The sequence below is a fragment of the Leopardus geoffroyi genome, chromosome B4, assembly GCF_018350155.1.
Source record: "Leopardus geoffroyi isolate Oge1 chromosome B4, O.geoffroyi_Oge1_pat1.0, whole genome shotgun sequence".
Classification (NCBI taxonomy): Eukaryota; Metazoa; Chordata; class Mammalia; order Carnivora; family Felidae; genus Leopardus; species Leopardus geoffroyi.
This window is the reverse complement of record NC_059341.1, coordinates 101106866-101132232: the sequence shown is the minus strand read 5'-3', so window position 1 is coordinate 101132232 and position 25367 is coordinate 101106866. Positions and strand designations below refer to the sequence as shown.

Genomic DNA, 25367 nt, shown 5'->3' with positions numbered 1-25367 from the left:
TCTAAATATAGTATGGATGTCATGAACACCTTTTTGGTAATTTATTTAACAGGTTACAAGTGTTATAATTTTACTTAACTAGAGCAAAAAAGGGTATTATCTTCTACTTTGACAGGTAATATCTGAGCAATTGGGGACTGGATCCTACTATACCAGCTACTTTACATATAGCTGTGCTGCCTGGAAAAAAGAAGCCATTAAAGTTATTTTTAAATTACCCTTCCAATTTTGGTATTAGTGGCATAAATTCCTGCCACTTAACCCAGGCTTATAAAAGATACAGCTCTCTACCTCACTTACAACACATTATTCACTTAGGATCTAGATGAAACCACTTAAAATCAAGTATAACTAATTCAGGCCAGCCGGCACTTACTGCATGTGCATTGTGCACATGAAGTTACTGTGCTAAATGCCACGAGAGATTGAAAGGCGCGGGTGACGCCATCCCTGCCTGCATGAATTACACACCTTTGCCATTTTGCACACCTCTGCCTTTAGCTTCTAGCCTTTTCACTTGTGAAGCCCTCTTCTTTTCAACCCAAACATATTCTACTCGGCTTTCAAGATCTGGCTTGAATGTCAACTCCTCCGTGAAGTTTTCCCTGATCACCCGGAGCAAAGACTGTCACATCTGAGCTGTTGCGATGTAGTATTGTGCTACTGTGCTCAGTGATGTTGATGTCATGCCATTGCCCCAGCTCTCTGCATTCATTGGAAGCCCGACGTGGTCGTTTTTGTTTTAATTTTTAACAACCATATTAAGATATAACTCACGTAAGATGTAATTCACATAACTCATCAATTTAAATTGTCCAATTCGGTGGCTTTTAGTACAGGGTTGTGCAACCATCACCACAATTACTTGGAAAACACAAAAGAAACTCTGTCCACATTAGCACTCCCCAAAAGAAACTCTGTCCACATTAGCACTTCCTTCCCACTTCTTCCCAACCTCTCCCTTCCAGCACCAGGAGAAAATTAAGATATTTCCATCTGTATAGGTTTGCCTATTCTGGAGATTCCCTATAAATGGAATCACACAATATATGGTCTTTTGTGACCAACTTCATTCACTTAGCACAATGTTGTTAGGTCCTTCAGCCTCATAGCATGTATCAGTACTTCCTTGCCTTCTGTTGTGGAATACTATCCCATTGTATAGATGTGCCACATTTCATTTATTCATTCATCGGTTGACAGAAATTTGGATTTTTTCCATTTTTTGGCAATTATGAATAATACCACTTTGAACATTCACAGAGAAGTTTTGATACGAACGTCTGTTTGCATTTCTCATGGGTATATCTAGGGGTGGACGTGATGGCTCATATGGTAGCACTATGCTTAACATTTTAAGGAATGGTCAAACTGTTTTCTAAAGAGGCAGATTCCCGATGAGTTAAAAGCAGACTCAGCCTGTATTCATCCATGATTACCCTATAGTACCCAGATTAGTGCCTTTACTTGCTTTAGTTGATTAATGAGCTTCTATCAAAGGTGTAATTAGCCTACATTTGAAAATTAGAGAACGATTAAGCACGACACACGGTGGTCCTGGCTCTGGGGGAACTCAGAGAGGATATGGGTGACGTTCTGATGGATGGAACCGTTAGGTTTTGGAGGGAAGGAGAGCTGTTGAGTTCAGGGAGAAGATACCTGAGAACAAATCTGGTGCGTGTTTAGAGATCAGCCACCCTGATTTAGGTGTAGGGCATGGGCTAGAGGATAACGAGACATAAAATGTGATTGGTTGGGACATTTTGGAAGCCTTCAAAATAAACCAAGAAATCTGTCCTAGATGTAATAGGCAGAAGTGACAAGAGATCTTTAGATAGATTAAAAAAGAAGAGGGACTCAAGGGTAGTAGGTAGTAGCCCATCACCTAGAAGGGCTCCAATCTGATGAGGGGACCAGGACTTGAGACCAGGTCAGGAGCCTCATTGTGAACCCACTTTCTCTGTCTGACAGAAACCTGATCTTCTTTCTGTATATCTAGTTTCATTACTGACATCACCATCATCATCAACAACCCAGCAATCTGGAACTTCACGTTACCTTTGATTTCTTGAATTCACTCTCCTTCACTCCTTGAGTAGCAATTCCTCATGGGTAAACTTAATAAATGTCTCTTTCCTCTTCTTCCCACCATCGTGGCCTTTTCATCCTCTTCACAGCTTTTTTGAGTTATTATGACACAGGATAAATGGCACATGGTTAAAATTACAATTTGGTAGGTTTTGCATTGTGTACACCTGTGGAAGAATGACCACAGTCAATATAATGAACCCATCACCCTCCAAAGTCTCCTGTGTCTTTGTAATTCCTCCCTCCTTACCCCCATCCCGTCCCCAGGGCAACACTGATCTGCTTTCTTTCACTCTAGATTTTGTACATATTTTCTAAAATTTTTTATAAGCAAATTATATACAGTTGATGCTCATTATTCAGAGTGCATATTTGCAAATTTACATACTCACTAAAATTTTTTGGTAACTCCAAAATCAACACTCGCAGAATTTTCTCATTCATTCACAGACATGCAAAGAGTGGCAAAAAATTTCGGTTGGTAACACCCTTGTTCCCAGCTGAGGTCGAACAAGGCAACACAGCCTTCTTGTTTCTCGTACTTGTTCCTACTTGGCTCTCGTGCTATAAACAAGTGTCCTTTCCGTGGTCTTTTTAAGGCCATGTATTCACATTTTTTGTGCTTTGTGTTGGGGATTTTGCTGTTAAAATGGCTCACAAGTGTCCTACTGAAGTGCTAATGATTCTAAGTACAAGAAGGCTGTGAAGTGCCTTACAGTGGAAATACATATGTTAGAAAAGCTTCCTTCAGGCATGCGTTCTAGTGCTTTTGGCTAAGAGTTGAACACTAATGAATCAACAATGTATATTAAATAAGGTGTCTTTAAACAGACACACATATAAAACAGGGTTATGTGTTGATCAGTTGATGAAAATGTTGTGACCGGAGGCTGGCAGGAACCTAACCCTGTATTTCCTCTAAGAGCAGTTCAGTATTTGCTAATTCAGTGTTCATGGTAACTTCACAGAACATAACTACCGTGAATAACAAGAATTGACTGTAATGTGTATACTCTTTTTATCAAGCTTCTTTCACTCAGCATAATTACTGTCAGATTAATAGTATTGTATCATGTATCAATAGTTTATTCCTTTACATTGCTGAGTATCCCATTATATGGATATATCATTCTTTATTCATTTACTTGTTGGTGGACATGTGGATTATTTCCAGTGTTTGGCTAGAAATTTACTTATAAATTTATTTATTTACAAACAAAGCTACAGTGAATAGTCGTGTACATCTGTTCATATGGTAGAATTCACCAGTGAAGCATGTGGGCAAGCAGTTTCCTACATGAGAGGTTTTTAATAACAGATTCAATTTTTTCAGCTATAGGGCTATTCAGTTTATCTCTAGTAGATCTATCCTTCTACTTTGTGTTCAGTTTTCTCTTTTTCTAGTTTCTTAAGGTAGAGGTGGAGGTGATTCTAGATCGTTCTTTTTTCTAGTAGGTATTTAATGCTGTCAATTTTTACTGTAAGTGCTGCTTTAGCTCTATCCCACAAATTTTGATATGTGTGTTTTCTCTGTCTTTCAATTCAAAATATTTTGCAATTTCCCTTTATGTTTTCCTTTTATTGGGATGTGTGCTCATTTCCAATTTTTCTGAGATTTTTCCAGATCTTTTTCTTATGGATTTCTAACTTCATTCCATGTGGGCAGAGAATATACTTTATGTAACTTGAATCCTTTCGAATTTATTGAGGTTTGTTTTATGGTACAGATATGGTCTACCCATATGCACTTAAAAAGAATGTATATTCTACTTTGTTGAGTGGAATGTTTTACAAATGACAACTAAATCAAGTTGGTTGATTGTGTTGTCTAATTCTTCTATATCCTTACTGACTTTATGTTTATTTCTTCTCTCAATTGCTGGTAGAGGAATGTTGAAATGTCTGATTATAGTTGCAGATTTGTCTGTTTCTTCTTTCAGCTCTATCAGGTTTTGCTATGTGTATTTGAAGCTGTCATTATGTACATAAACATTTAAGACCAATCCCTACGTCTTCTTGGTGAATTGACCCTTTTCTCATTATGAATGACCCTTCTTTATGCCTGATGATATTCTTTGTTCTGAAATCTACTTTATCTAATGGTAATATAATCATTTCAGCTTTCTTTCGATTAGTTAGCATAGTGTATATTGTTCATTCTTTTAACTATTGGTACCTATATTTAAAGTGAGTTTCTAGGGGCGCCTGGGTGGCTCAGTCAGTTAAGCGGCTGACTTCGACTCAGGTCATGATTTCGCGGTCCATGAGTTCGAGCCCCGCGTCGGGCTCTGTGCTGACAGCTCAGAGCCTGGAGCCTGTTTCAGATTCTGTGTCTCCCTCTCTCTGACCCTCCCCATTCATGCTCTGTCTCTCTCTGTCTCAAGAATAAATAAACGTCAAAAAACAAATTAAAAAAAAAAAAAAAAGTGGGCATGCTTTGGGGTGCCTGGGTGGCTCAGTAAAAAAAAAAAAATTAAATAAATAAAGTGAGTTTCTAGTAGGTAGTATATGGTTGAGAGTTTTTTCATCTAATCTGACAATTTCTGCTTTTTAATTGAGTTGTTTTAGACCATTTGCATTTAAGGTGATTATTGATATTTGACTTTAGTCTGTCTTGCTATTTGTTTTCAATTTGTCCCATCTGCTCATTGTTTCCCTTTTTACTTTTTTTTTACTTCTTTTGGATTTATTATTTTTTATGCTTCCATAAAAAATTTTTTTTTACTGGCTTTATTGGCTTATTAGCGGTAACTCTTTGTTGTGTTATTTTAATGGCTGCCTTAGGATTTATAGTATGCACTTTTAACTTATCACAGGCTACCTTCAAATGATGTACTACTTATATAAGGATCTTATAATAGTGTACTTTCACTTCTCCCTGCCTGGCCTTTGTACTATTATTACCAAACATTTTACTGCTCTGTGTTATAAACTCCACAATGCATTGTTATTATTTTTGGTTTAAACAGTCTATTGTCTTTTAAAAGACTTTCATAAGGGGAAAACTTTATATCTACCCATGTAATCACCATTTCTGGTGCTTGTCATCCCTTTTTTGTAGGTGCGGGTTTCTATCTGATATCATTTTTCTTGGCTTGATGGACTTTCTTTAACATTTCTTGTAGTGCAGGTTTGCCACTAATGAATTCTTCCAGCTCTCCTATGTCTAAAGATATCTTTATTTTCCCCATTTCCAGCTTTATTGAGATATACTCAACGTACATCACTGTATAAGCTTAAGGTGTAGAGCATAATGATTTGACTTACATATATTGTGAATTCATCACTGCAGTAAGTTTGGTTAGCATACATCATATTAATACAATAAAAAGAGAAAAAAAAAGGGAAACAAATTTTTTTCCTTGTGATGAGAATTCTTAGGAGTTCTGTTAACAACCGTTAACTCTGTTAACAACTATTGTATATAACATACAGCAGTGTTAGCTATAGCCATCATGGCAGACATTACATCCTGAGTACTTATCATGTAACAGGAAATCTGTATGTTTTTTTACCACCTTGCTCCATTGTTTTTAAAAGATATTTTTGCTGGGACTCCTGGGTGGCTCAGTCAATTGAGTGTCTGACTCTTTGATTTTGACTCAGATCATGATCCCAGGGTCATGGGATTGATCCCTGCATTGGGCTCTGGGCAGTGTGGAACCTGCTTAAGATTTATGCTTTCTCTCCCTCTGCCCCTCTCCCCCATTTGCGCTCTCTCTCAAAATAAAATAAATTTTTAAAAAGGTATTTTCAATGGGTAAAGGTTTCAGGATTAAAGGTTTTTCCTCTCAGTATTTTTTTTTTTTTATTTTAAAAAATTTTTTTTTTTTTTTCCAACGTTTATTTATTTTTGGGACAGAGAGAGACAGAGCATGAACGGGGGAGGGGCAGAGAGAGAGGGAGACACAGAATCGGAAACAGGCTCCAGGCTCTGAGCCATCAGCCCAGAGCCCGACGCGGGGCTCGAACTCACGGACCGCGAGATCGTGACCTGGCTGAAGTCAGACGCTTAACCGACTGTGCCACCCAGGCGCCCCCCCTCTCAGTATTTTAAAGAAGTTGCTCTACTGTCTTCTAGGTTGGATTGTTTCTTGTTAGAAATCTATCATCATCTTGTTCTTCCAGATATAATGTGTCCTTTGTCTCTGGTTGCTTTTTTTTTTTTAATTTTTTTTTCAACGTTTATTTATTTTTGGGACAGAGAGAGATAGAGCATGAACGGGGGAGGGGCAGAGAGAGCGGGAGACACAGAATCGGAAACAGGCTCCAGGCTCTGAGCCATCAGCCCAGAGCCCGACGCGGGGCTCGAACTCACGGACCGCGAGATCGTGACCTGGCTGAAGTCGGACGCTTAACCGACTGCGCCACCCAGGCGCCCCTGTCTCTGGTTGCTTTTAAGATTTTCCTTCTGCCTTGTTTTAAATGATTTGATTATGTGTGCTTTGGTATTTCTTCATGTCTCTTGTACTTGGGTTTGTTGGGCTTCTTAGATCTATGGGTTGAAGGTGTTTATCAACTTTGACAAATTTTCAGCCATTATTTTTTTGGATTTTTTTTCTGTCCCCTCTTCTGTTCTTTGGGGACTCCAGTTATGCCTAAATTTGGCTGCTTGAAGTTGTCCCACAGTTCACTAATGTTTTGTTTCTTTCATTCTCTTTTCTGGGTTTCATTTGGGAGAGTTTCTATTGGTATATCTTCAAATTCACTATTTTTTTTCTGCAGCATTACAGTTTTTATCACTGGAAGTTTGACTTGAGCCTTTAGATTTTCGATGTCTCTACTCAACATGTTCAGTCTTTCCTCTAGTTCCCTGAGTTCATGGAATTATAATACCTGTTTTCATGTGCCCGTCTACTAATTCTATCGTGTGTCACTTTTGAATCCATTTCCATTGATTTGTCTCTTCACTGCAGGTTATATTTCGCTCAACTTTTTGTACCTGGTAATTTTTAATTATATGCCAGACACTAAGATGTGGGGTGCTAGATATTTCAGTTTTTCTAAAAATGTTCTTCAACTTTGTTCTGGGATGCAGTGAAGTTACTTGGGAACAGTGAACCTTTCAGGCCTTGTTTTTAAGCTTTGGTAGTCAGGGCCATCAGCAGTTAGTCTTTAGTGCATTATCCCCACTACTGAGGCAATAATACCCTTTTCAGCATTCTAACCAGTGACCCATGAATTACAGGATTTTTCTATGCTAGCTATTGACAACAGGCACTATTCCCAGCCCTGGGTGAGCTGCAAGACACTATTCCTTCTTCTCCTTTTGAGTGGTTCTTTCCGTAACATTGGGTAGGTTTCTCACATGTGTGGGTGTTCCACGGAATACTTAAGAGTGGGAGTACCTTCTGCAGATCTCCACCATTCTTTTTGTGTGGTTCTCCTTTCTGGTATTTTGCCCTGCAAATTCTAGCCATCCTGGCTTTCCTTGACTCCCAGCTCCAACCTCAATGCGGAGAGACTTCCAGTTTCTGTCCAGGTTCCCTTCCCTATACTCCAACCTGGAAACATTCTCCAGACAGTAAGTGGGGGGGCAATCCTCAATCTCACTCCATTGATTCCTGTCTCTAAGGACCCTGCTGTCCAGTGTCTTGAGAGCCATTGTTTTGATATACTTTGTCTGATATTTTGTTTCAGGAAGGAGGGTAAATTTGTTCCCTGTTACTGTCTGGACCCATTTTCTTTTTGATTTTATAATTTTTAACTTTCTAGAGACCATTTGGGGGGTTTTTGTAAAGGTGATTTTGTTTTTCAGTTTTTATGTGTTTTAGAAAATGTAAGTCTAGCAGGGCCCTTCAGTTTATTAATCTTTTCATTAAAATGGGCATGCTTTGGGGCGCCTGGGTGGATCAGTCGGTTGAGTGTCCGACTTCGGCCCGGGTCACGATCTCGCGGTCTGTGAGTTCGAGCCCCGCGTCAGGCTCTGGGCTGATGGCTCAGAGCCTGGAGCCTGCTTCCGATTCTGTGTCTCCCTCTCTCTCTGCCCCTCCCCCCGTTCATGCTCTGTCTCTCTCTGTCTCAAGAATAAATAAACGTCAAAAAACAAATTTAAAAAAAAAAAAAAAGTGGGCATGCTTTGGGGTGCCTGGGTGGCTCAGTCAGTTAAGTGTCTGACTTGATTTCAGCTCAGGTCATGATCTCACGCTTCATGAGTTCCAGCCCCACATCGGGCTCTGTAATGACAGTGTGGAGCCTGCTTGGGATTCTCTGTCTCCCTCTCTCTCTCTGCTTGCTACCCCCACTGGCACCTACTCTCTCTCAAAATAAATAAATATTTCTTAAAATTATGTGTGTTTTTTGGTCTCTGCACTGACAGCACAGAGCCTGCTTGGGATTCTCTGTCTGCCCCTCCCCTACTCATTCCCTCTGTCTCTCTTTCAAAATAAATGAATAAACAAATGTGCATGCTTTGAACCTAGAAAGAAAAATCACACAGATGAACAGGGTAGGAATGACTAAACAACAGGGACTATTTCTATGTAGAAACATAGGCCTGGCTCTATGCAGGAAGTTTTGTCCTGATTTTACACAGCCTCTTTAAGCAAAAAAATGGGCCTCCAAGGCCCTTCTATTCTCACTGTTCTGCAGCACTTCAACCATGACGTTTTTGCTGACCTTATTCCCTTGGTCACTTAGTAACTGAGCCTCCTACTGCCTAAGAAAGACATAATAGAGCATAATAGAAAATAGAGATTCGTATACTCATTGCCCTAGAGCTGTGGCAGAAGCGGCTGATCCCAATTAATGTTAAAATCTCTAAATATGTGTGTTGGGCTGAGCATGGTTGGGTTTTCCTTTGATATCTCTGCCCAAAGAAAGCATCTGAAATGTCAGGTCCATTCTAATTTGGGTTGGAGAACATTTTGCTCTACTTTTGTTGCAGTTGGGATAATTTTAGAATATATATGAATTCGGTTTCACTTTATAGTCTTTTACTAACTCTTAAAAAAATTAGTACATCTAAAGAAATTGGGGTTTGAGACAAGGCTCATAAAATTCCTTTGATTGTCTTAGTTTTTAATTTATAGGATAGCTCCATTACAATTACAGGCTCCCAAAGCTATATTCTAAAAAGGCTAAAATTATCCTGAATTATAGCTATATAACAACACTACCAATTCTCTCATTTATTTAGATGAAGAACTAGTGGATGTTTCTGCATCTGTCTTACCAGAATTGAAAAGAGAAACATATGGCCAGATTCAAGTCTGTGCAAAACAGAGGCTGGCTCGACATGGTTCTTTTAACACAGTTCAGGCTTCTGAGAGGATCCAGAGGAAAGTGAACTCAGAGCCCAGCAGTCCTTATAGAGAAGAACAAGGTATATGCCTTTTCTTATTCCGTGGACTCCGTCAGCTGTCATGTAACAGTCACCCTACCCAGGCATTTTAAAATGAGCTGACTCTAGGCCATGCCCTTTTTTTCACTTACCTGAAGTAAAAGGATGGTTGAGGGCAAAAGAGTTGCTGACTTCACAGGGAATGAACATGGCTCCGTGCCTGAAATTCATCGTAGTCAGCCATGAAGATCCACTGGTTTGCCAACTGGGTCTGTTTGATGCATGTCAGACATTCATCAGGTTTACAAAGCAACACTTGTTTTCTTTGTTTTGTTTCTAATTATTGATGAGACCTGAACTCCCCACTAATAGCTAGCTTCTGGAAATTTCTTTGAATCAAAACCAGAACGGATTTGAGATAATCTTATAATCCCTGAGCTGTGAATAATGAATCCTACTATATATAATTGGTGTGTGTAAGTCTCTTGCCATATTTTGTTAGACTTTTATTTTCCTTTTTAGGATCAGGTGGCTACTCCTTAGAAATTGGAAGTCTGGCAGCTGTTTACCGACAGAAAATAGAAGACAGTTCACAGTAAGTAGTTTTTAAAAACTCTGAGTGTATTCTTTTCTATTTTCTGGTGTTAACTTTGAACACATTGAAATGCAACCCATCAAAAGGTAAATTTAGCAGTCTTCCTCAGAAGTCAGCCATTTGTTTATTAAGAATTTTCTGGGGTGCCTGGGTGGCTCAGTTGGTTGTGCGTCTGACTTTGGCTCAGGTCATGATCCCACAGTTTGTGAGTTCAAGCCCCATAGCAGGTTCTCTGCTGTCAGCACAGAGCCCACTTTCAGATCCTGTGTCCCCTCTCACTCTGCCTCTCTTCTACTCACACACACACACACACACACACACACACACTCTCTCTCTCTGTCTCTCTTTCTCTCTCTGAAAAATAAATAAATACTTAAAAAAAAAAAGAATTTTCTGTTTCCCCTTTGTGGCTAACACTGTTCTGGATATAGTATCAAGGACACAAAAGTAGGAAGAATGGATCCCCTATGCTAATGAAAGCTTATGGGAAAAAATAAAAACAAATACACTGAGAAAAGACAATCCACTACTAACATGGCACTGAGGACTGAAGATTGGAGCTCCAGGAGTCATTTTGTCATTTTGTCATTACCATAGATAACTTTGTTTATGAACCACCAGATCTTGTTCCAAAAGTTTTATATATATTAACTCATCTAATCATAACAAACGTTTGAGGTGGGTACTGTTTTTTCTTCATTTTACAGAAAGGAAATGGAAACCCAAAGAGGTTAAATAACTTGCCCAAAGTCACAGTGCTGATAAGTGACAGAGCCAGGATTCAAACCCAGACTCTTTGATTCAAATTTTGGGTCTGATTTTGAAGAAAATCACGTATTATCAGAAGAAGCAGAGGAAGTGCTAATGAGGGAACAAGAGTGGTTTTTAAGGACAAATTTGGGAAGAAACAGATTATGATGTGGGGGTCAGGGAGTACCGGGACATTAAGCCGATTAGTTTAGCTGTAATGATTTGTCCAAATAGGATAGTAAAGGGAAACATCATTCGTAAAAAGAACTTGGGGTGTTGGAGGCGAATAGGTCAGGTTGGCAAAGAGCTTTGAAAGCCAGGTGGAAGAGTTTGGGTTTATGAGACAGACGATAATGAACTATGTAGACTCCATGGAGAACAGCACTCTGGCTGCTTTTATTAAGCAGGTGGGATTCAGCACCTGCAGCCTTTCTGCTGTGTCATGGTGCAGATCTGAGCTGTGTCAGCTGCAGACGGAAGAGCAGAAATCAGTGTAAGACGGTGAGTGAGCAAGACTCACCGAAGTAGAGAGACGTCACGAAGAACAGCTGGATCTCAGACGGTGGTGCTGTTGTTGGTGGAGGTAGACAGGTTGAGGATGGATGACCAGAGGGAGGACGGTGAGTGATAGACTCAGCATGGCCATGTTGAGCTTCTCACAGCCGAGGTGTAGTGATCACTCTCTCAGGCTGTGGTCGGACAGATACACTCACCTCTGCAGCCCGGTGCCCTCCATTTTAACTTCAGCACACAGACAACAAGACTGGGCAAAATAGGTCCTACTGATTAGTTCTTAGAGGAGTCTTAAAAGGATTTTCTTCACCTGTTTCCAAAAATACACTAGAAATATAAATGTTTTTTAATATTTAGACATTTTTCCATAGAAAACGCCCAGACATTGTTTATAATCTCATATGTTAAGTGGGGGTTAATTTTTCATGTGTTCTGCCTAAAAATTGTGATACTGAACAGAACGGGACAAGAATGGCAGAAAATAATTTAGTAGGTAACTTTATTTCCTCACTGCCCAGTTCATTTATGTCACAGTGGATTTGAAACAAACCAGATGTATCCTTTAAATGAAACTCTGATCCGGGGGCACCTAGGTGGCTAAAGTCAGGCGTCCGACTCTTGATATCAGCTCAGGTCACCATCTCGCAGTTTGTGACATCAAGCCCTGCATTGGGCTCTGTTCTGTCAGCGCAGAGCCTGCTTGGGATTCTCTCTGCCCCTCTCCTTCTCTCTCTCTCTCTCTCTCTCTCTCTTTCCCTCTCAAAATAAACAAACTTTAAAAAAATAAATGAAAACAAATAAAAAATAATAAATAAATGAATAAACTCTGGTCCAGTCTTTGCTATCTACCCAGAATGTCATACAGTGCCTAGTGTGAGGCCCAGCTTCATCACATTAGAGCTGGGTGACCCTCAGTAGGCTGATGAGCCTCTGAGCTTCAGTCTCGTAAACTGGTGGCAGAGAGCTATCATTATCATAATTATGTAAAACAATTATAATATTATGCTAACTGATAACTATTAGATGTAGAAGAGGCAGGGGAGGAGCCAGTCTGAGCTCTAACCGGAGATCCCTCAAGGGCAGCCCTCCCAATCCCTAACCGTCTATCCACGTCACATGGGCCCCTGCCTCTGGGATTAGCTAATAGGTGCTCAAGGGGCACGCTTCAGTAGCAGCGTGAGCAGCATTATCTCATTTCTGCTTTGGTACATCTCTCTGGAGGAAGGCAAAGAATCAGGAGCTGGTGGAACACGATAACTTGTTGAGACCCATTATGTTTCTTTTCATTTCAGGGGAAAGGCCTTTGCCGGTAAGAGAGTGATGCCTCCGTCAAGCAGCCTGGACCCTGTTGCTCCTTCCCCTACCCTGTCTGCTGACTCAGAATATCGTGTTAATCCTTTAGCACACCAAGTATTTTCTGTGGCCCAAACGGACCTGCAGTCCTTCTCCATGCAGAATGGTCTGAATGCACAAGTGGGTGTCTCACCGTCTTCTGCTGCCTCAGATGGGGAAACGCCAAAGCCAGCCCTGCTGACTGGCCAGCCCTTGGTGTACGTGCCCTCCACCTCACTGTTCATGCTGTATGGGAACGTACAGGAGGGACCGTCCCCAGGGTCAGGCTCAGGGTCGGAGAGGGACGGTGGAAGCTTGGAGGTCACGGCATCAGAGCAGTCACCCATACCCTCAGTTCAGAAGCGCCTGGGTGAGGAGAGGAAGCCTCAAGAGGAGGAGCCAGCCACTAAAAGACAGAGCAGGGACTATGATGACAGCCCTCTAGCCCTTGTCATGCCCAAGGTAAGGGAGTTTGGGGAGGGAGGGACATGTTTAGTGACATCCCGTTAACCCAGAATTTCTTCCCAGTAAAGACACACAGATACTAATAAGCTACTGAGTCTGGAATGGAAGGTATTTTGTGTATCACTTGTATAACTAAGCCTGGGACTGGCTCTCCCATAGTCTTGCCATAAAGTAGTACCATAAGAAAAGCGATTTGGGGGGCGCCTGGGTGGCTCAGTCAGTTAAGCATCCAACTCTTGACTTTGGCTCAGGTCGTGATCTCAGGGTTCGTGGGATCAAGCCCCACGTCAGGCTCTGTGCTGAACATGGATCCTGCTTAAATTCTCTCCCTCTCTCTGCCTCGCTCCTCCCCCCAGCGCATGCATGCATGCACACAGACTCACTCAAAAAATTTTAAAAAACAAAAGTGACTTCTATAAAGCTCCTGCTTTGCATAAAATGCTAAACGATATATGAAAAATAGAAAAGAAAGACCCATAATCCCACCACATAGAGGCAATCACCGTTAACATGTTTGTAGATCTCCTCCCTTTTTCTATACTTTCTGGGTTTGTTTTTGGTTTTTTTTTTTTGTTTGTTTTTTTCAAACAAGTTGAGATCACTGAAATAGCCACCGTAATCCAGGAGGCACCAGAGTCTCAGAGTCAGGAATACAGGTGCTATTTGGCTTTTAGTGTCTGTGTCTGTTCTCATCCCTGTTCAGAGATCCCGTTTCCCCAGCTACAAAGTGAAGGGAGCAAAAATGTGAGCTGTTCGTATCTCTCACAAAGTAGCCCTCAAAGGTTAATGAGATATGACCAGTAAAACACTGTGAGAGCAGAAGCACGGTCATGACAGCAGTCCATGGTGGGTCAGCCAGACTCATAGAGATCAGTACCTTAGTTACGACCCCTTCTCTTTTATTCCTCTCTCTCGCCAGAGTGAATTGTTCTAATTGTGTATATAGCCTGGGGTTGCATAACAGCAGGGAAGACTGAGCAGGGTATGTCTTAGGTAACCAAGACTGGCTTTGGGCCCATCCTGCCGTTCATACTGGGCCACTAAAAGATGCATCCACACTCTGGATGCGTTAGCAGCTCAGAAATTTATTTCATAGTGTAAATACCATGGCCAGTTTTTCATTATTAAAACTCCATCATTTCTGTGCTTCAGAATCCTAAACCTCCAGGAGCACATGACATGTCCTTGATTTTCAGACCATTCCTAGAAGTGTGACCGACACAACTCACATACACGATGCAGTGTGGCACATGGCGATCTCTGACCTTTCTGCTTATGTCTTAGCTATTTTGAGAAGGCTGTTCTTGAAATGTACTACTGGGATTTTTACGTGCCTTTCTGGTTCCTGCTTGGTTGTGCTTAGAAACCCTCAGATTCCACAGACATCGCTTCTCCCAAGACCCTGGGTCCCGGGGGATCTGCGCCCCTCGAAGACATTCACATGGAGAGTCAACTCTCTGCTGCAGAACAGGCTTCGGGAAAGGCTTCAGCAAACCGCTGCGTTTCTTCCGAGTGGGGAAATTCTTCAAGAGATGCAGAGGTTGAAAAGTCTTCAAAAGAAAATGAAAGCACCAAAGAGCCCTCTTTGCTGCAGTATCTTTATGTACAGTCGCCAGCCGGTAAGGGATGTCACCCTGTCTTAGGGCCCCTTGGGGTAGTCAGATCATGAATTAGATTTTTAAATTTTCGTCCACGTCGCCTGACCGAAGTAGCCCATTAGTGATGCTATGTACAGCCTCTGAGCCATTTTACTCTAAACCGCTTGTTTCCTCCCTCTGTGAACCGAAGGCAAAGGCTGTCTTCGTTTTCACCAGCTAGAAGGATACTAGGAAAATAATTAGGGCAAGTGAGTTTTTTGTTAATGCGTTGAACTTCATTTGCTAAAAAAGCACAATTCAGAAGATCATTCTGTTTTTATAATTCAGCTGAATCTGGCATTGGTTCAGTTTACTGAACAACATGAACCTCATGGCCACTGTGTGCAGCTAGCCTGCCGATGTCTCGCATATCTGGAGGTACTGAGTATTCACTGTGGTCGAGGGCCAGGTCTGGAGACAGAGGGCTGGACATCAAAGCCACTTACAGTCTTCATGAAGTATTCAGCCATCCTCACCGGTAAAGCAGCACTAACCATGGCTGCTATGCCATGGGGGTGCTCTCAAAATTGAACTAAATTTTATAAGATAACACATCCGAAGCACTTCGATAATAGGACCTGACAGAAAGACTCAAGTGCTGTGAATATTTCAAAATAAAGCTGAAATATAATAGATACCTAATTTTTAAAATATGCACCATGTACGTAAAGCTGCTCTCAATGCAAAGAGACTTTAACTGATTTTCCTCAGCTTTCCATTCACTTCACAGGTTAGGCAGGTGTTTTTTTATTGTTCTCTTACCTAGAAAATGTTCTTTATTCCACTAGCAAATATTTTTTGAGGGTCTGACATAAGCATGATACTCAGTGGTGCAGATACATTGATGAACAAGAAACAGACTTGGTTCCTGCCAAATGAAAATGACAGCCCAGCACAGGGATTATTAGCTTTTTCTAGGCCAAGGACCCACTGACACTTTGGTAAAGCCTGTGGATTCCTCCTCACAATGTTTACAAATGCTTAAAATTATTAAATGCATAGGATTATAGGGGGAAGCCAATTGTACCAAAACGAAAAATAATTTTTACTAGTGACAAAGTCAAGGTGCTATTAATACTGTCAGATTTGTTGCCTAGGATCCAAGTTGAGGGAAATATAAATTTGTTAGAAGTTTGTAAGAATAAAGATAACAATTTTTCCATCCAAGTTCATTTTCCTCCTCGACGTGGAACTCACATTAACTGACCTTCTCAGTAGCCATGGGCATCTACCACATTGTCACCCAGATGGTTGTGGGATTTCATTCGTGGCCATTGCTGAGGAGACGCAGTGCAGGTTGGGGAGAACACGGGAAGGGGGTTGGCTGGTCAGGCAGAATCCATTCTTTGTGGGTTCTTTCTCATTTGGAAGCGCCGTGCGGGATGTGAGCTGGAATGGTATCTTCCTGTTATGTTGACTTACCTTGTTCTGCTTCTGTTTCAGGATTAAATGGTTTCAATGTGCTCTTATCTGGCAGTCAGACCCCCCATCCTGTGGGGCCACCTTCAGGTCAGCTGCCACCACTCAGCATTCCTTGCATGGTCTTACCATCCCCGACGCTGGGCACTTTTCCTGTTCTCTATTCTCCCACAATGCCCAGGCCAGTTTCCTCTGCCCCTGGTGCTATCCCAAATGTGGGACCTGTGAATTTTGGCTTGCCTGGCCTTGGATCAACGGCTCATCTTCTCATCGGTCCTGCAAACATGGTTAATCCAAAATCATCAACACTCTCCTCCGCAGACCCTCAGCTTCAGCGTCCAGGCTCACTCAACCTGAGCCCTGTGATGTCAAGATCACACAACACCATCCAGCCTGAATCCCCCATGTATGGGGGGCATCCAGTCTCTGTAGTAAAATTACAGCAGGTGAGTCCTAAAGTGAGCCCAGGAAGGTCATCACTCTGTGATGGGGTCTGCCTGCCTTTAATTAGCTTTAAGTCACATGACTGTAGGACGGAGGCCCTAGGTCAGGGTCTTCCTAGCTTCCACTGTAGACCCAGAGTTATCTGCTTATTTTATAAAGCATGGAGATATTAAGGCAGGAAATGCTATGCCTTAAAGACAGAAATATTTTTTAGTTGTCAATCTGTTCCTTAAAATTAGAGGGACTTATTTGAGTGATGGTTCAGGGGGGATTTGTGAGGAATGCTGAATAGTCAGATGATTTCTCCAGGCTTTCATTTCAGTAGATCAATAAAGGAGACCACCCTGAATTTTCGTTGTACAGCTATAGAAATAATCGAGAGAAACAGAAGTCTAGATACTAACACAAAGATTCTTAGCATCTGTCATTTCTTAAAATGCAGTGTTTAGGAGACAAGAGATACATATAATGTATACAAATGTACACATAATGTATTATAATCGATATAAATTCATCAATACCCTATTTCCCCCTAAACTCCCATTTGTATCAGTCAGTAAGTATGTGTTGATTTCCTCTTATGCCTTAGGCATTGTTCAGAGTGGTTACTTTTCTCTCACAGAGGAAGAGTTATGCTGTGGCCAAAAATATTTTAGACAAGTCTGTCAGAGGCTGACAAGGTTGCTAGACATTGAAATAAACAGTTTCTAAAGGTGATTATAATGTAATAACATGCTTTCTGATCACCACTTATGTGCCAGGCACTGATCCAGGCAGTAAAGATATGCCAGTAAACAGGATAAAGGCCCCTGTCCTTTGAGGGAACATTAAGGAGATCAACATTTAACACAAGAGGATACATATTAGCAAGTAAATAAAAAGCGGGAGACAGATGCAGATACTTGCTATTTGCCCAGTGTGGTCTAAAAGGTGCTTGATAAATATGATCTTGTTTAATTCGTGCGGCTCTGTGAAGTCGTCACTTTTGTCATCCCCGTTGTATGGATGAAAACATTGAGGGACACATGGGTTAAGTAATTTGCCCAAGGTCACACAGCTGGTTGCGCCAGCGGCACCCTTCTAACCTGTTTGCTAGGCTGCCTTTCTGCACACGAAATAACAAAGTTAATTTCAGTTGTAAGTGCTGGGAAGGTCAACCCAGATGAGTGTGACAGAAAAGTGCAAAGGAGAGAACGCTTACACGAAGATCACAATGACGCAGGCCAGGACAGGGCTGGCTTAGTTCAGGGATCGAGGACAATTTGGACCTCACTGCTGTTTTTATTTGCTCTTTCAGTCACCGGTTCCAGTGACCCCCAAGAGCATCCGACGCACACATCGTGAGACATTTTTCAAGACGCCTGGCAGCCTAGGAGACCCGGTCCTTAGGAGAAGAGAGAGGAATCCGTCACGAAACACCAGCTCGGCACAGAGGAGACTCGAAATCCCCAGCAGCGGGGCTGACTAACCCGACGCCTCACCAGGCGGGCGGGATCAAACCACCTGAACTTCCCTGTCGCAGGTGATGCCCTGACGCTGGATGCAAAACGGAACGCAAGCCGTCCGGTCTTCGGCACACGTCCTTCCTCTGTCTTTCACCCACTGGTTCTGGTTACCCGCCCGTCATCACGGATCCTCTGTTTTCCGGAAAGTAATTGTTACTAATTGTGCATTCAATACCAGTTAGAGTCCAGACTCTGCGTGTGGTGTCACAGTGAAAGCACCAACTGACTTCTGTGGTTTTGATTCAAGAATCCTCTTATTGCTGGAAGTCGATCTGAACAGGCTACTGGAGCCTTGTGGTTTTTCTGCTGGGGGAAGGGGGAGCTGTCTAGCACTTAACCAGGGTGAGCGTTCTGGGCATGTATTTCCCCTCACCCTGACTATAGATCTGTGGTGAGAGAAACTTCCTTTCTGCAGTTTCAAAAAGCTACTGCTTCCTTAGGCTTCACCAGGAAGCCAACTCCAGTTGTGAATCCTATGGTATTATTTATTTTGTTCCTGAAATGGGATTTAGTGCAAAAAGTTTACAACTACAGCAAAACACATGTTTTTTCAGGGTATGACGACTTGAATGTTTATACTTTTTTCCTATGATTTGCCCTGCACTTACTTCACAACCTGCTAATAATGTGGATAAATGTATATGCATGACAGAATGTCAAGACCAAAATAACTGTGAATGGCACACCTTGCTATACTGAACTGTGCTAACCCTGTCTGGGCGCGAGAACCAAGAGGGACGCCAGCAGCCTGAGAGCTGACCCGTGTGAACCGTGAGGTGTTTACTGTTCATTTGTAAAAATCCTACCATGTGCAGTTCCCTTCACTCTGTGCCCCGTGGGTGTTTTATTTAAATGTTAACCGTAGAGTATCAGGTTTGGAGGCCTTCAAAGAATCGCTGTTTATTGAATAAATCAGGATGCTAGCAAGTGATTATATGGAAAATTGGAACCTGGATGGGACCTTGTGGTAGAATTCTGAAGAGCTAATGATGTGGAACTTGATATAGGAAGATAGGTGATCGTTTTATTTTTTCTTTTGCTTTTTTTCTTTATTATTGGAAGGGTAAGAGGGAAAAGGGACACATTATGTTGAGCAGCCAAGAGTATGCAAACCAGTTATTTTTCAGAGTTTTTCTGAAAAATACAAGTGGTGAGTGCAGGGATTTCATTGTGCTAACATGAATACTATTCTGGAAACAATTATGCAATACTCGTTTGTTAAACCATATTGCTTTAGGATTTCATCAAGTAGCCAAACTAGCTCTTTTATTCCTAGATTTTTTGATATGTACCTCATTCTTGTCTCTTCCAGTAAGTGGCTTCCTCCCTCCCTTCCTTCCTTTTTCCCTTTCTTTTTTAAGCTTCTGTCTTAGATTTAGAATCTTGGTGTAGGGTTCTATTTTATTATTTTTGGACCCAATAAAATGTTCTATGAAATAAAAATATTAATTTAAGAGACTCTGGGAGTCTGAGCAAAGTAGCTTTATATTAACTACAGGATAATATTAGCCTTATTACCCCACGAGATTTTTGAAAACTTGAGGTAGATAGCCAGATTAAATAAATTTGTTATTATATAAAATTTTTATCAACACTAAACTTATAAAGTTTACAACATGGCATTTTTTTTCTTTTTTACAATCTTTGCTAGCATTAAATGGATAAAATTATGGTTCTAATCATCCACAATTTCCTGGTAATGATTACCCTGAGCTAATATGAGCTAATATTTGTTTTATACTTTTATTGAAACAAATAAAAATATGCCCTTTTCAGGACACAAAGCATCTATATCTGCACAGGGTACATGCATTTTTAAATATACCATACTTAAGAACGTCCACAAAAGTATTTTCACTTGAGAGGTCTACATTTGGAAGACATCCCAACCTGATTTTCCCCTCACTGTTTTTGGATGTTCGCCACTTATTAAACTTCTTTGCTATCCCTTTTTTTTAATTATTATTCTGTTCACATGATGACCATAAAAACCTCAGAGAGTTCATGGTTCTTGAGGGGTGTTAAGGAGCAACCAACCCCCTAGATGAGAATATTAAGACTCTGTGACCATATTCAGCAATAGAAAACTAAGAACTAATCCCTTTTGTATCCGGGACACACTTTTTCATGTGGCTTCGTGACACATAAAAAAATAAAATGATGCGGTAGTTGTGTCTGTCAGGAGAACATATGTTCCTTACAGAGCAACTGATGAAAATGGACTGCTAAGCTAGACTTGGATATTTGGAGAAGCGGAAAAGCAATGGCAATCTTGAGTCTATCGTTGTATTACTTAGTAAAAGAAATAATTGTTGGGGACCCTGCTAAGGACACGCAGCTGTGAGTAGGCACTGAGGGAAGGTGTGTGCCCTACACTGTCCAGGGTTTGTGAAACCCTTTCATTCTGGTACAAGAGTTGGGAGAACTTTTATACTTGAATCTACCTACCAAGTTTACATTGCTCAATTCTTTTTGGTAAGGTGCTATTTCTGTATTTAAGTAACTTTTTTTTTTTTTCAACGTAAAGCTGCTTTCAGCTAATCTTATTGCACTGCTAGTTTTGTGTAGGTATTAATTTTATTGCTGCTTACTGCTTTTGTTTTCATCCTATTTAGCTCTGCTCTTTTTTCTAACGGCTATATTATCTATAGCTGTCTGCTTGGAACTTTCCTATATGTAAACTGATTTGTTTTTCTTTTAGAAAAATATTAAACTTGATAAAATAGCAATAAAAATTAATTCATTTAATGAGATGTTGGTTGTATTTGCTCGTGGGCTGTGTGTACCAATTTCAGCAAAACTGTTCATTGTCACAGCTCAGCTAACCAAGCCCTCATAAAACCCAAATCGGATCTTTTTTTTTTAATTTTTTTTTTTAACGTTTATTTATTTTTGAGACAGAGAGAGACAAAGCATGAATGGGGAAGGGGCAGAGAGAGAGGGAGACACAGAATCAGAAGCAGGCTCCAGGCTCCGAGCCATCAGCCCAGAGCCCGAAGCGGGGCTCGAACTCACAGACCGCAAGATCGTGACCTGAGTCAAAGTCGGATGCTTAACCGACTGAGCTACCCAGGCGCCCCTAAATCGGATCTTTTGATTGAGACTTCCCGGTAGTTCCCAAACACCAAACCTTAATATGTCAGAATTACACAGGAGCTTGAGAGGATAGGACTATGCTCTTGAGCCTCTGATTTCTAGAGTCAGAATCTCCATAGGTTTGGAGCTTCCAGATGATCCTGATGCCTAGCCACTTAAAAGAAGCTCAGGTGAATGCAATGCAGACCACTTCCCCAACTTCTCATGAAATCTGCAAGGTTAAATGCCTCTCATTCCAGCAAATGCCTACCTTGAGTTCAAAGCCAAATTCCATTGTTAAGCCTCACTTTCAAATTAACCTCCAAACAGACCTAATCTGATTTTCTCTACTTTGTTAACTCTCCAGTCATTTATGTCACGTTATTGTCAGTCCCCCCACTCCTGCTAAATTGTAGGGTCCTGGGGAAAGCGGCATTGAAACCCCAGTATCAAGCCCAGTCTTGGTACTCAGAAGGCCCGAAATGGTGAAGGGAGGAACCACAGGACCCCGCCCAACAGAGCTGGCCCCTTTGCCAGCACTGTTAGAGTCAGCTCCTGCCTCTCTTATTTTACTGCGGCCTCTTCCTTCCAACACACCACTTCCTGTCCCAGTCTCTAGCCTTCCTTCTCACAAGGCACATACATACAGTTGACTCTTGAACAACACGAGGTTTAAGGGGTGCCTGCACCCGTGCAGTAAAAAATCCAGCATAACTTTTGACTCCCCAAAAACTTAACTATTAACGGCCTACTGTTGCCCAGAAGCTTTACCAATAACATAACACATATTTTGTATAGGTACTGTGCATTGTATGTATTCTTATAATAAAGCTAGAGAAAAGAAGAAAATCCATTTAAATGGACCTGCACAGTTCAAACCCATGTTATTCATAGCTGTATAACACAGGATTAAGCATGTTTCTACACATACACCAGGATTAGTTAGGATTTTACTAGCATATATTTAGCAGTATATTACGTTATAGTGGGGTCGTGCTGTATTGTAGGCACCTACCAATATCTTCTCCCTACAAGCCTCCCCTTTTTGTCTTTCGTGGGGTAAGTGCAGTGAACAAGCAGAACTCATGAGGTAGTCCTGAAGGCGATTTTGTTTTGTCTCCCCACACTCCTTTGAAGCCTGGTCAACCGGGGTAACCCATCTGCCCCTGTTATGAACATCAGGTCAGGTGCTGTGACTTCTCTGGTTACCGCCAATAACAGAAGTTCTACAGCCATTTTAAGTTACAAAGACAGTCTCAATTTATGCAGGTGAACATTTAAAACTTCTGCACCTGGGGCTCAAGACGAGCAAGGAAGGCGTGGATCTTTGTTTCTACTGAGCATTTCCCCTTCCTCAACGTGCTTACCTAGATTACTAACCCTGGCAAGGTCAAAGCGTGCGAACATTTGCCTGAACTTCCTGCAATGCAGGCAGTACGTTTTCCTGCAGCTGCTATTCTCCCGCAGTCTCTGGTTTTCCTGCAGTCCGTTCCACATGCGCTCGTGGGCGGGATTTAGAACATCCAGGGCTGCCTCTATCCACTGTTAGCCCACATGCGGTGCCCTTTGCTCTGATTCTTGGAGAGAAGGTCCAGCCAAACTCACAGCGGCCTCTCCTTCCTTTTGCTGCCAAAGCTGCTGGCTCACCCACATCCCCTACATCCCCCAGGCCAGTGTCAGACACCAGAAAAGAGGGAGAGGCAAGCAACACCTCCTACACCTCCCCTTAGTGGTTCTAGGGAGGCAGGGGTGTGAAGCCACAGCATAAGTTTCCAAAGAAATCACAAAATCCATTTTTATTTCCATTTGTTCAATCTTTTCAAGGCCTATGGGTGAACGGATTCAACAGTGGCATAACTGATGGGCAAAACCTCTTCTATCAATTCTCTGGAACGCAGCCTTTATTCAATTTGGTGCTGCAGCCAAGCTCACTATCTAACAACCTGTCGTGATAGTTATAAACTTCCACTGTCCAAGATTTCTGTTTTCCTAGATGGTTGTTACAGCACTTACTATCTCATAAAAGTAATCTTTGATAGCTGTTGATTTTTTAGCGTTAAGATCAGTTTTATCAGGTCAATGTACTTTCTTAAGCATTTGAAAACGCTTCAGAAGCTAAAAAATAATAAAGCTAAAAGTTTTCTTTCTTCCATTCCATTTTGTAAATAGCCTGCCAGTTCTTCTGCACAAGCATCCACTCTTTCCCCAACTGTGCCCTGAAAAACTCAACTATTGATGGTTATTAAAAAAAAATTTTTTTAATGTTTTATTTATTTTTGAGAGACGAGAGAGAGACAGAGACAGAGTATAAGTGGGGGAGGGGCAGAGAGAGAGGGAGACAATCCGAAGCAGGCTCCAGTCTCTGAGCTGTCAGCACAGAGCCCAACACGGGGCTTGAACTCATGAACCACTAGATCATGACCTGAGCTGAAGTAGGACGCTTAACCAACCAAGCCACCCAGGTGCCCCAATAGTTATTAAGAGTCACATGAAAGTGGGTGACCGTGACAAAATTAATTTATTGCTACTACAGGATTTATTAGACTTAAATTTGCAAGAAGAAATACATATCCCAATTTTTTAAGTGGTTTGATAGTGGGACTATTTTTCTTAGAGTACTGTGCAAAACTAGGGTTTGGCAAAAGTTACTTTGAGAAGCAATAAATTAATCTACCAAACAACTCTCTAAAACTTCTTAGTCTTCACTGAAAAGCAAAGGGATCAATATTAGCTTCTTAAGGTCAGAGACCATAAATGATTTATATCCATATTCACAGTATCTACCACAAAACATGCACCCAATAAAAAATTGGGGGAAAGAGTATTAGAGGATGAGTTACCACAAAGACTTAAAAAGACAAACAAACAAAACCTTTGAAGCCTTTTTCACTGCATGGTTCTAGGTACATAATAGTCATTGAGTAAATAATTGTAGTATAGCTTGTTTTATTTTTTCTTTTTTAGTTTAAAAGAATGACGTCTCCTGTGCCACCAATGCTTCTACAACAAAGTGGTCATAACCATGCTTTTAGGCTTTCAGGCGTTATCCCATGCAGCATTTTCCTGACCCTGTGAGCGAGGCTTTCTAGCCCCTTCACAGTCTGGACCCAACCTGCCCTCCCTCCTATGCTAGAGATTGCATTCATTTCTGCTCCTCTTCCAAGTTCTTTATCACAGGGTCTGGAAGCCTGGGAACTACATTTCCCAGATCCCCTTGCTACCAGGTGCTAGCTGTGATTCTGTCAGTTAATTACTCTCCTGCAGGATTTGGTAGAGAGCAAGGAAGCTGGGGCCATTCTTCCTCAAGCACAGAATGCAGCACACTGAGATTTCCCAGCTGCCATATTTGATTGGACCATGTAGCAACTGGCCACAGTTTCATGCTGTTCCCAACCATCAGAGGAAACAGCATCTCCCCGACCTCTGGGTAGTAGCCACAGTGACACAATCTGAACGCTTCACAACCCCCTGACTGCTGCTTTCTCTGCCTTCCAGCGATTTTGGAAGCACGAAATTCCCTGTATTAAAAACTTTCTCCTGGAAATACCTAGAATGTTTTCCAAGTTCTACACAGACCCCAGCAGTCTCCACCACTCCGCCTTCCTTCTCTTCCACCCATCCTCTATCAATCATGCCCCTCTCTGTGCTCACATGCCTCCTACTCCCTTTTGCATCCATGCCTTTACCCCAGCTGTCCTCTCTTCCTAAACGCCCTCCTTCCACCCCCACTTCTCTTCTCCATCAGGCTGTCTCACATGCATCTTTCAAAATCCAGTTCAAACGTCCCTCCCTCAGGAAGAATGAGCTGGTTTCCCCCACCACACAGTGAGGCCAGCCAAGGCAGAAATTAAGTTCTTCTCACCTACGTACTAGCACCCTGTTCAATGAGTATGTGAATAAGTGGTCAATCACACTGAAGGAAACACAACAGTGCACCTGGGAATGGGGTAGCTTAACATGAAATGGCAATGTAACATGAAAATGGTGAGTACAAGAAACAACAGCTTCTAACCAGCATCAGATCATGAATAACCCTACCCCACCAATGTCCTGCACATCATTCATTCCATCAATAAACATTTATCATTACTATGCAAAAGGAGGTAGTCTTGAGTGAGTGTGAGGGGGTGGGGATCAACCCTTTATCTCTCTTTGATAATGGTAGAGAATTACAGATGTCTAGTGCCCAAGGGAACCCTGAACATCATCTTATTCAGTCCCCTATTTTACAGAGAAGAAACAGAAGCAAGTTAAGCGACTTG

At 41.6% G+C, this 25367-nt stretch overlaps 1 protein-coding gene across 2 annotated transcripts in view; it reads left to right on the top strand.

The window, feature by feature from the left end:
- Positions 1 to 20778, top strand: part of E2F7 (E2F transcription factor 7) — a 40569-nt gene extending 19791 nt beyond the window's left edge. Inside the window, exons 8-13 of one of the 2 annotated variants that reach the window (XM_045463729.1) lie at positions 9227 to 9412; positions 9893 to 9965; positions 12521 to 13022; positions 14389 to 14644; positions 16106 to 16527; positions 17823 to 20778. In XM_045463729.1, the coding sequence (XP_045319685.1) occupies positions 9227 to 9412; positions 9893 to 9965; positions 12521 to 13022; positions 14389 to 14644; positions 16106 to 16527; positions 17823 to 17993 (1610 nt within the window). In that variant the 3' untranslated portion in view covers positions 17994 to 20778. The remainder of the gene's footprint in view (positions 1 to 9226; positions 9413 to 9892; positions 9966 to 12520; positions 13023 to 14388; positions 14645 to 16105; positions 16528 to 17822) is intronic. The other variant, XM_045463730.1, reaches the window with a different exon arrangement.
- The last annotated feature ends 4589 nt before the right edge of the window (positions 20779 to 25367 follow it).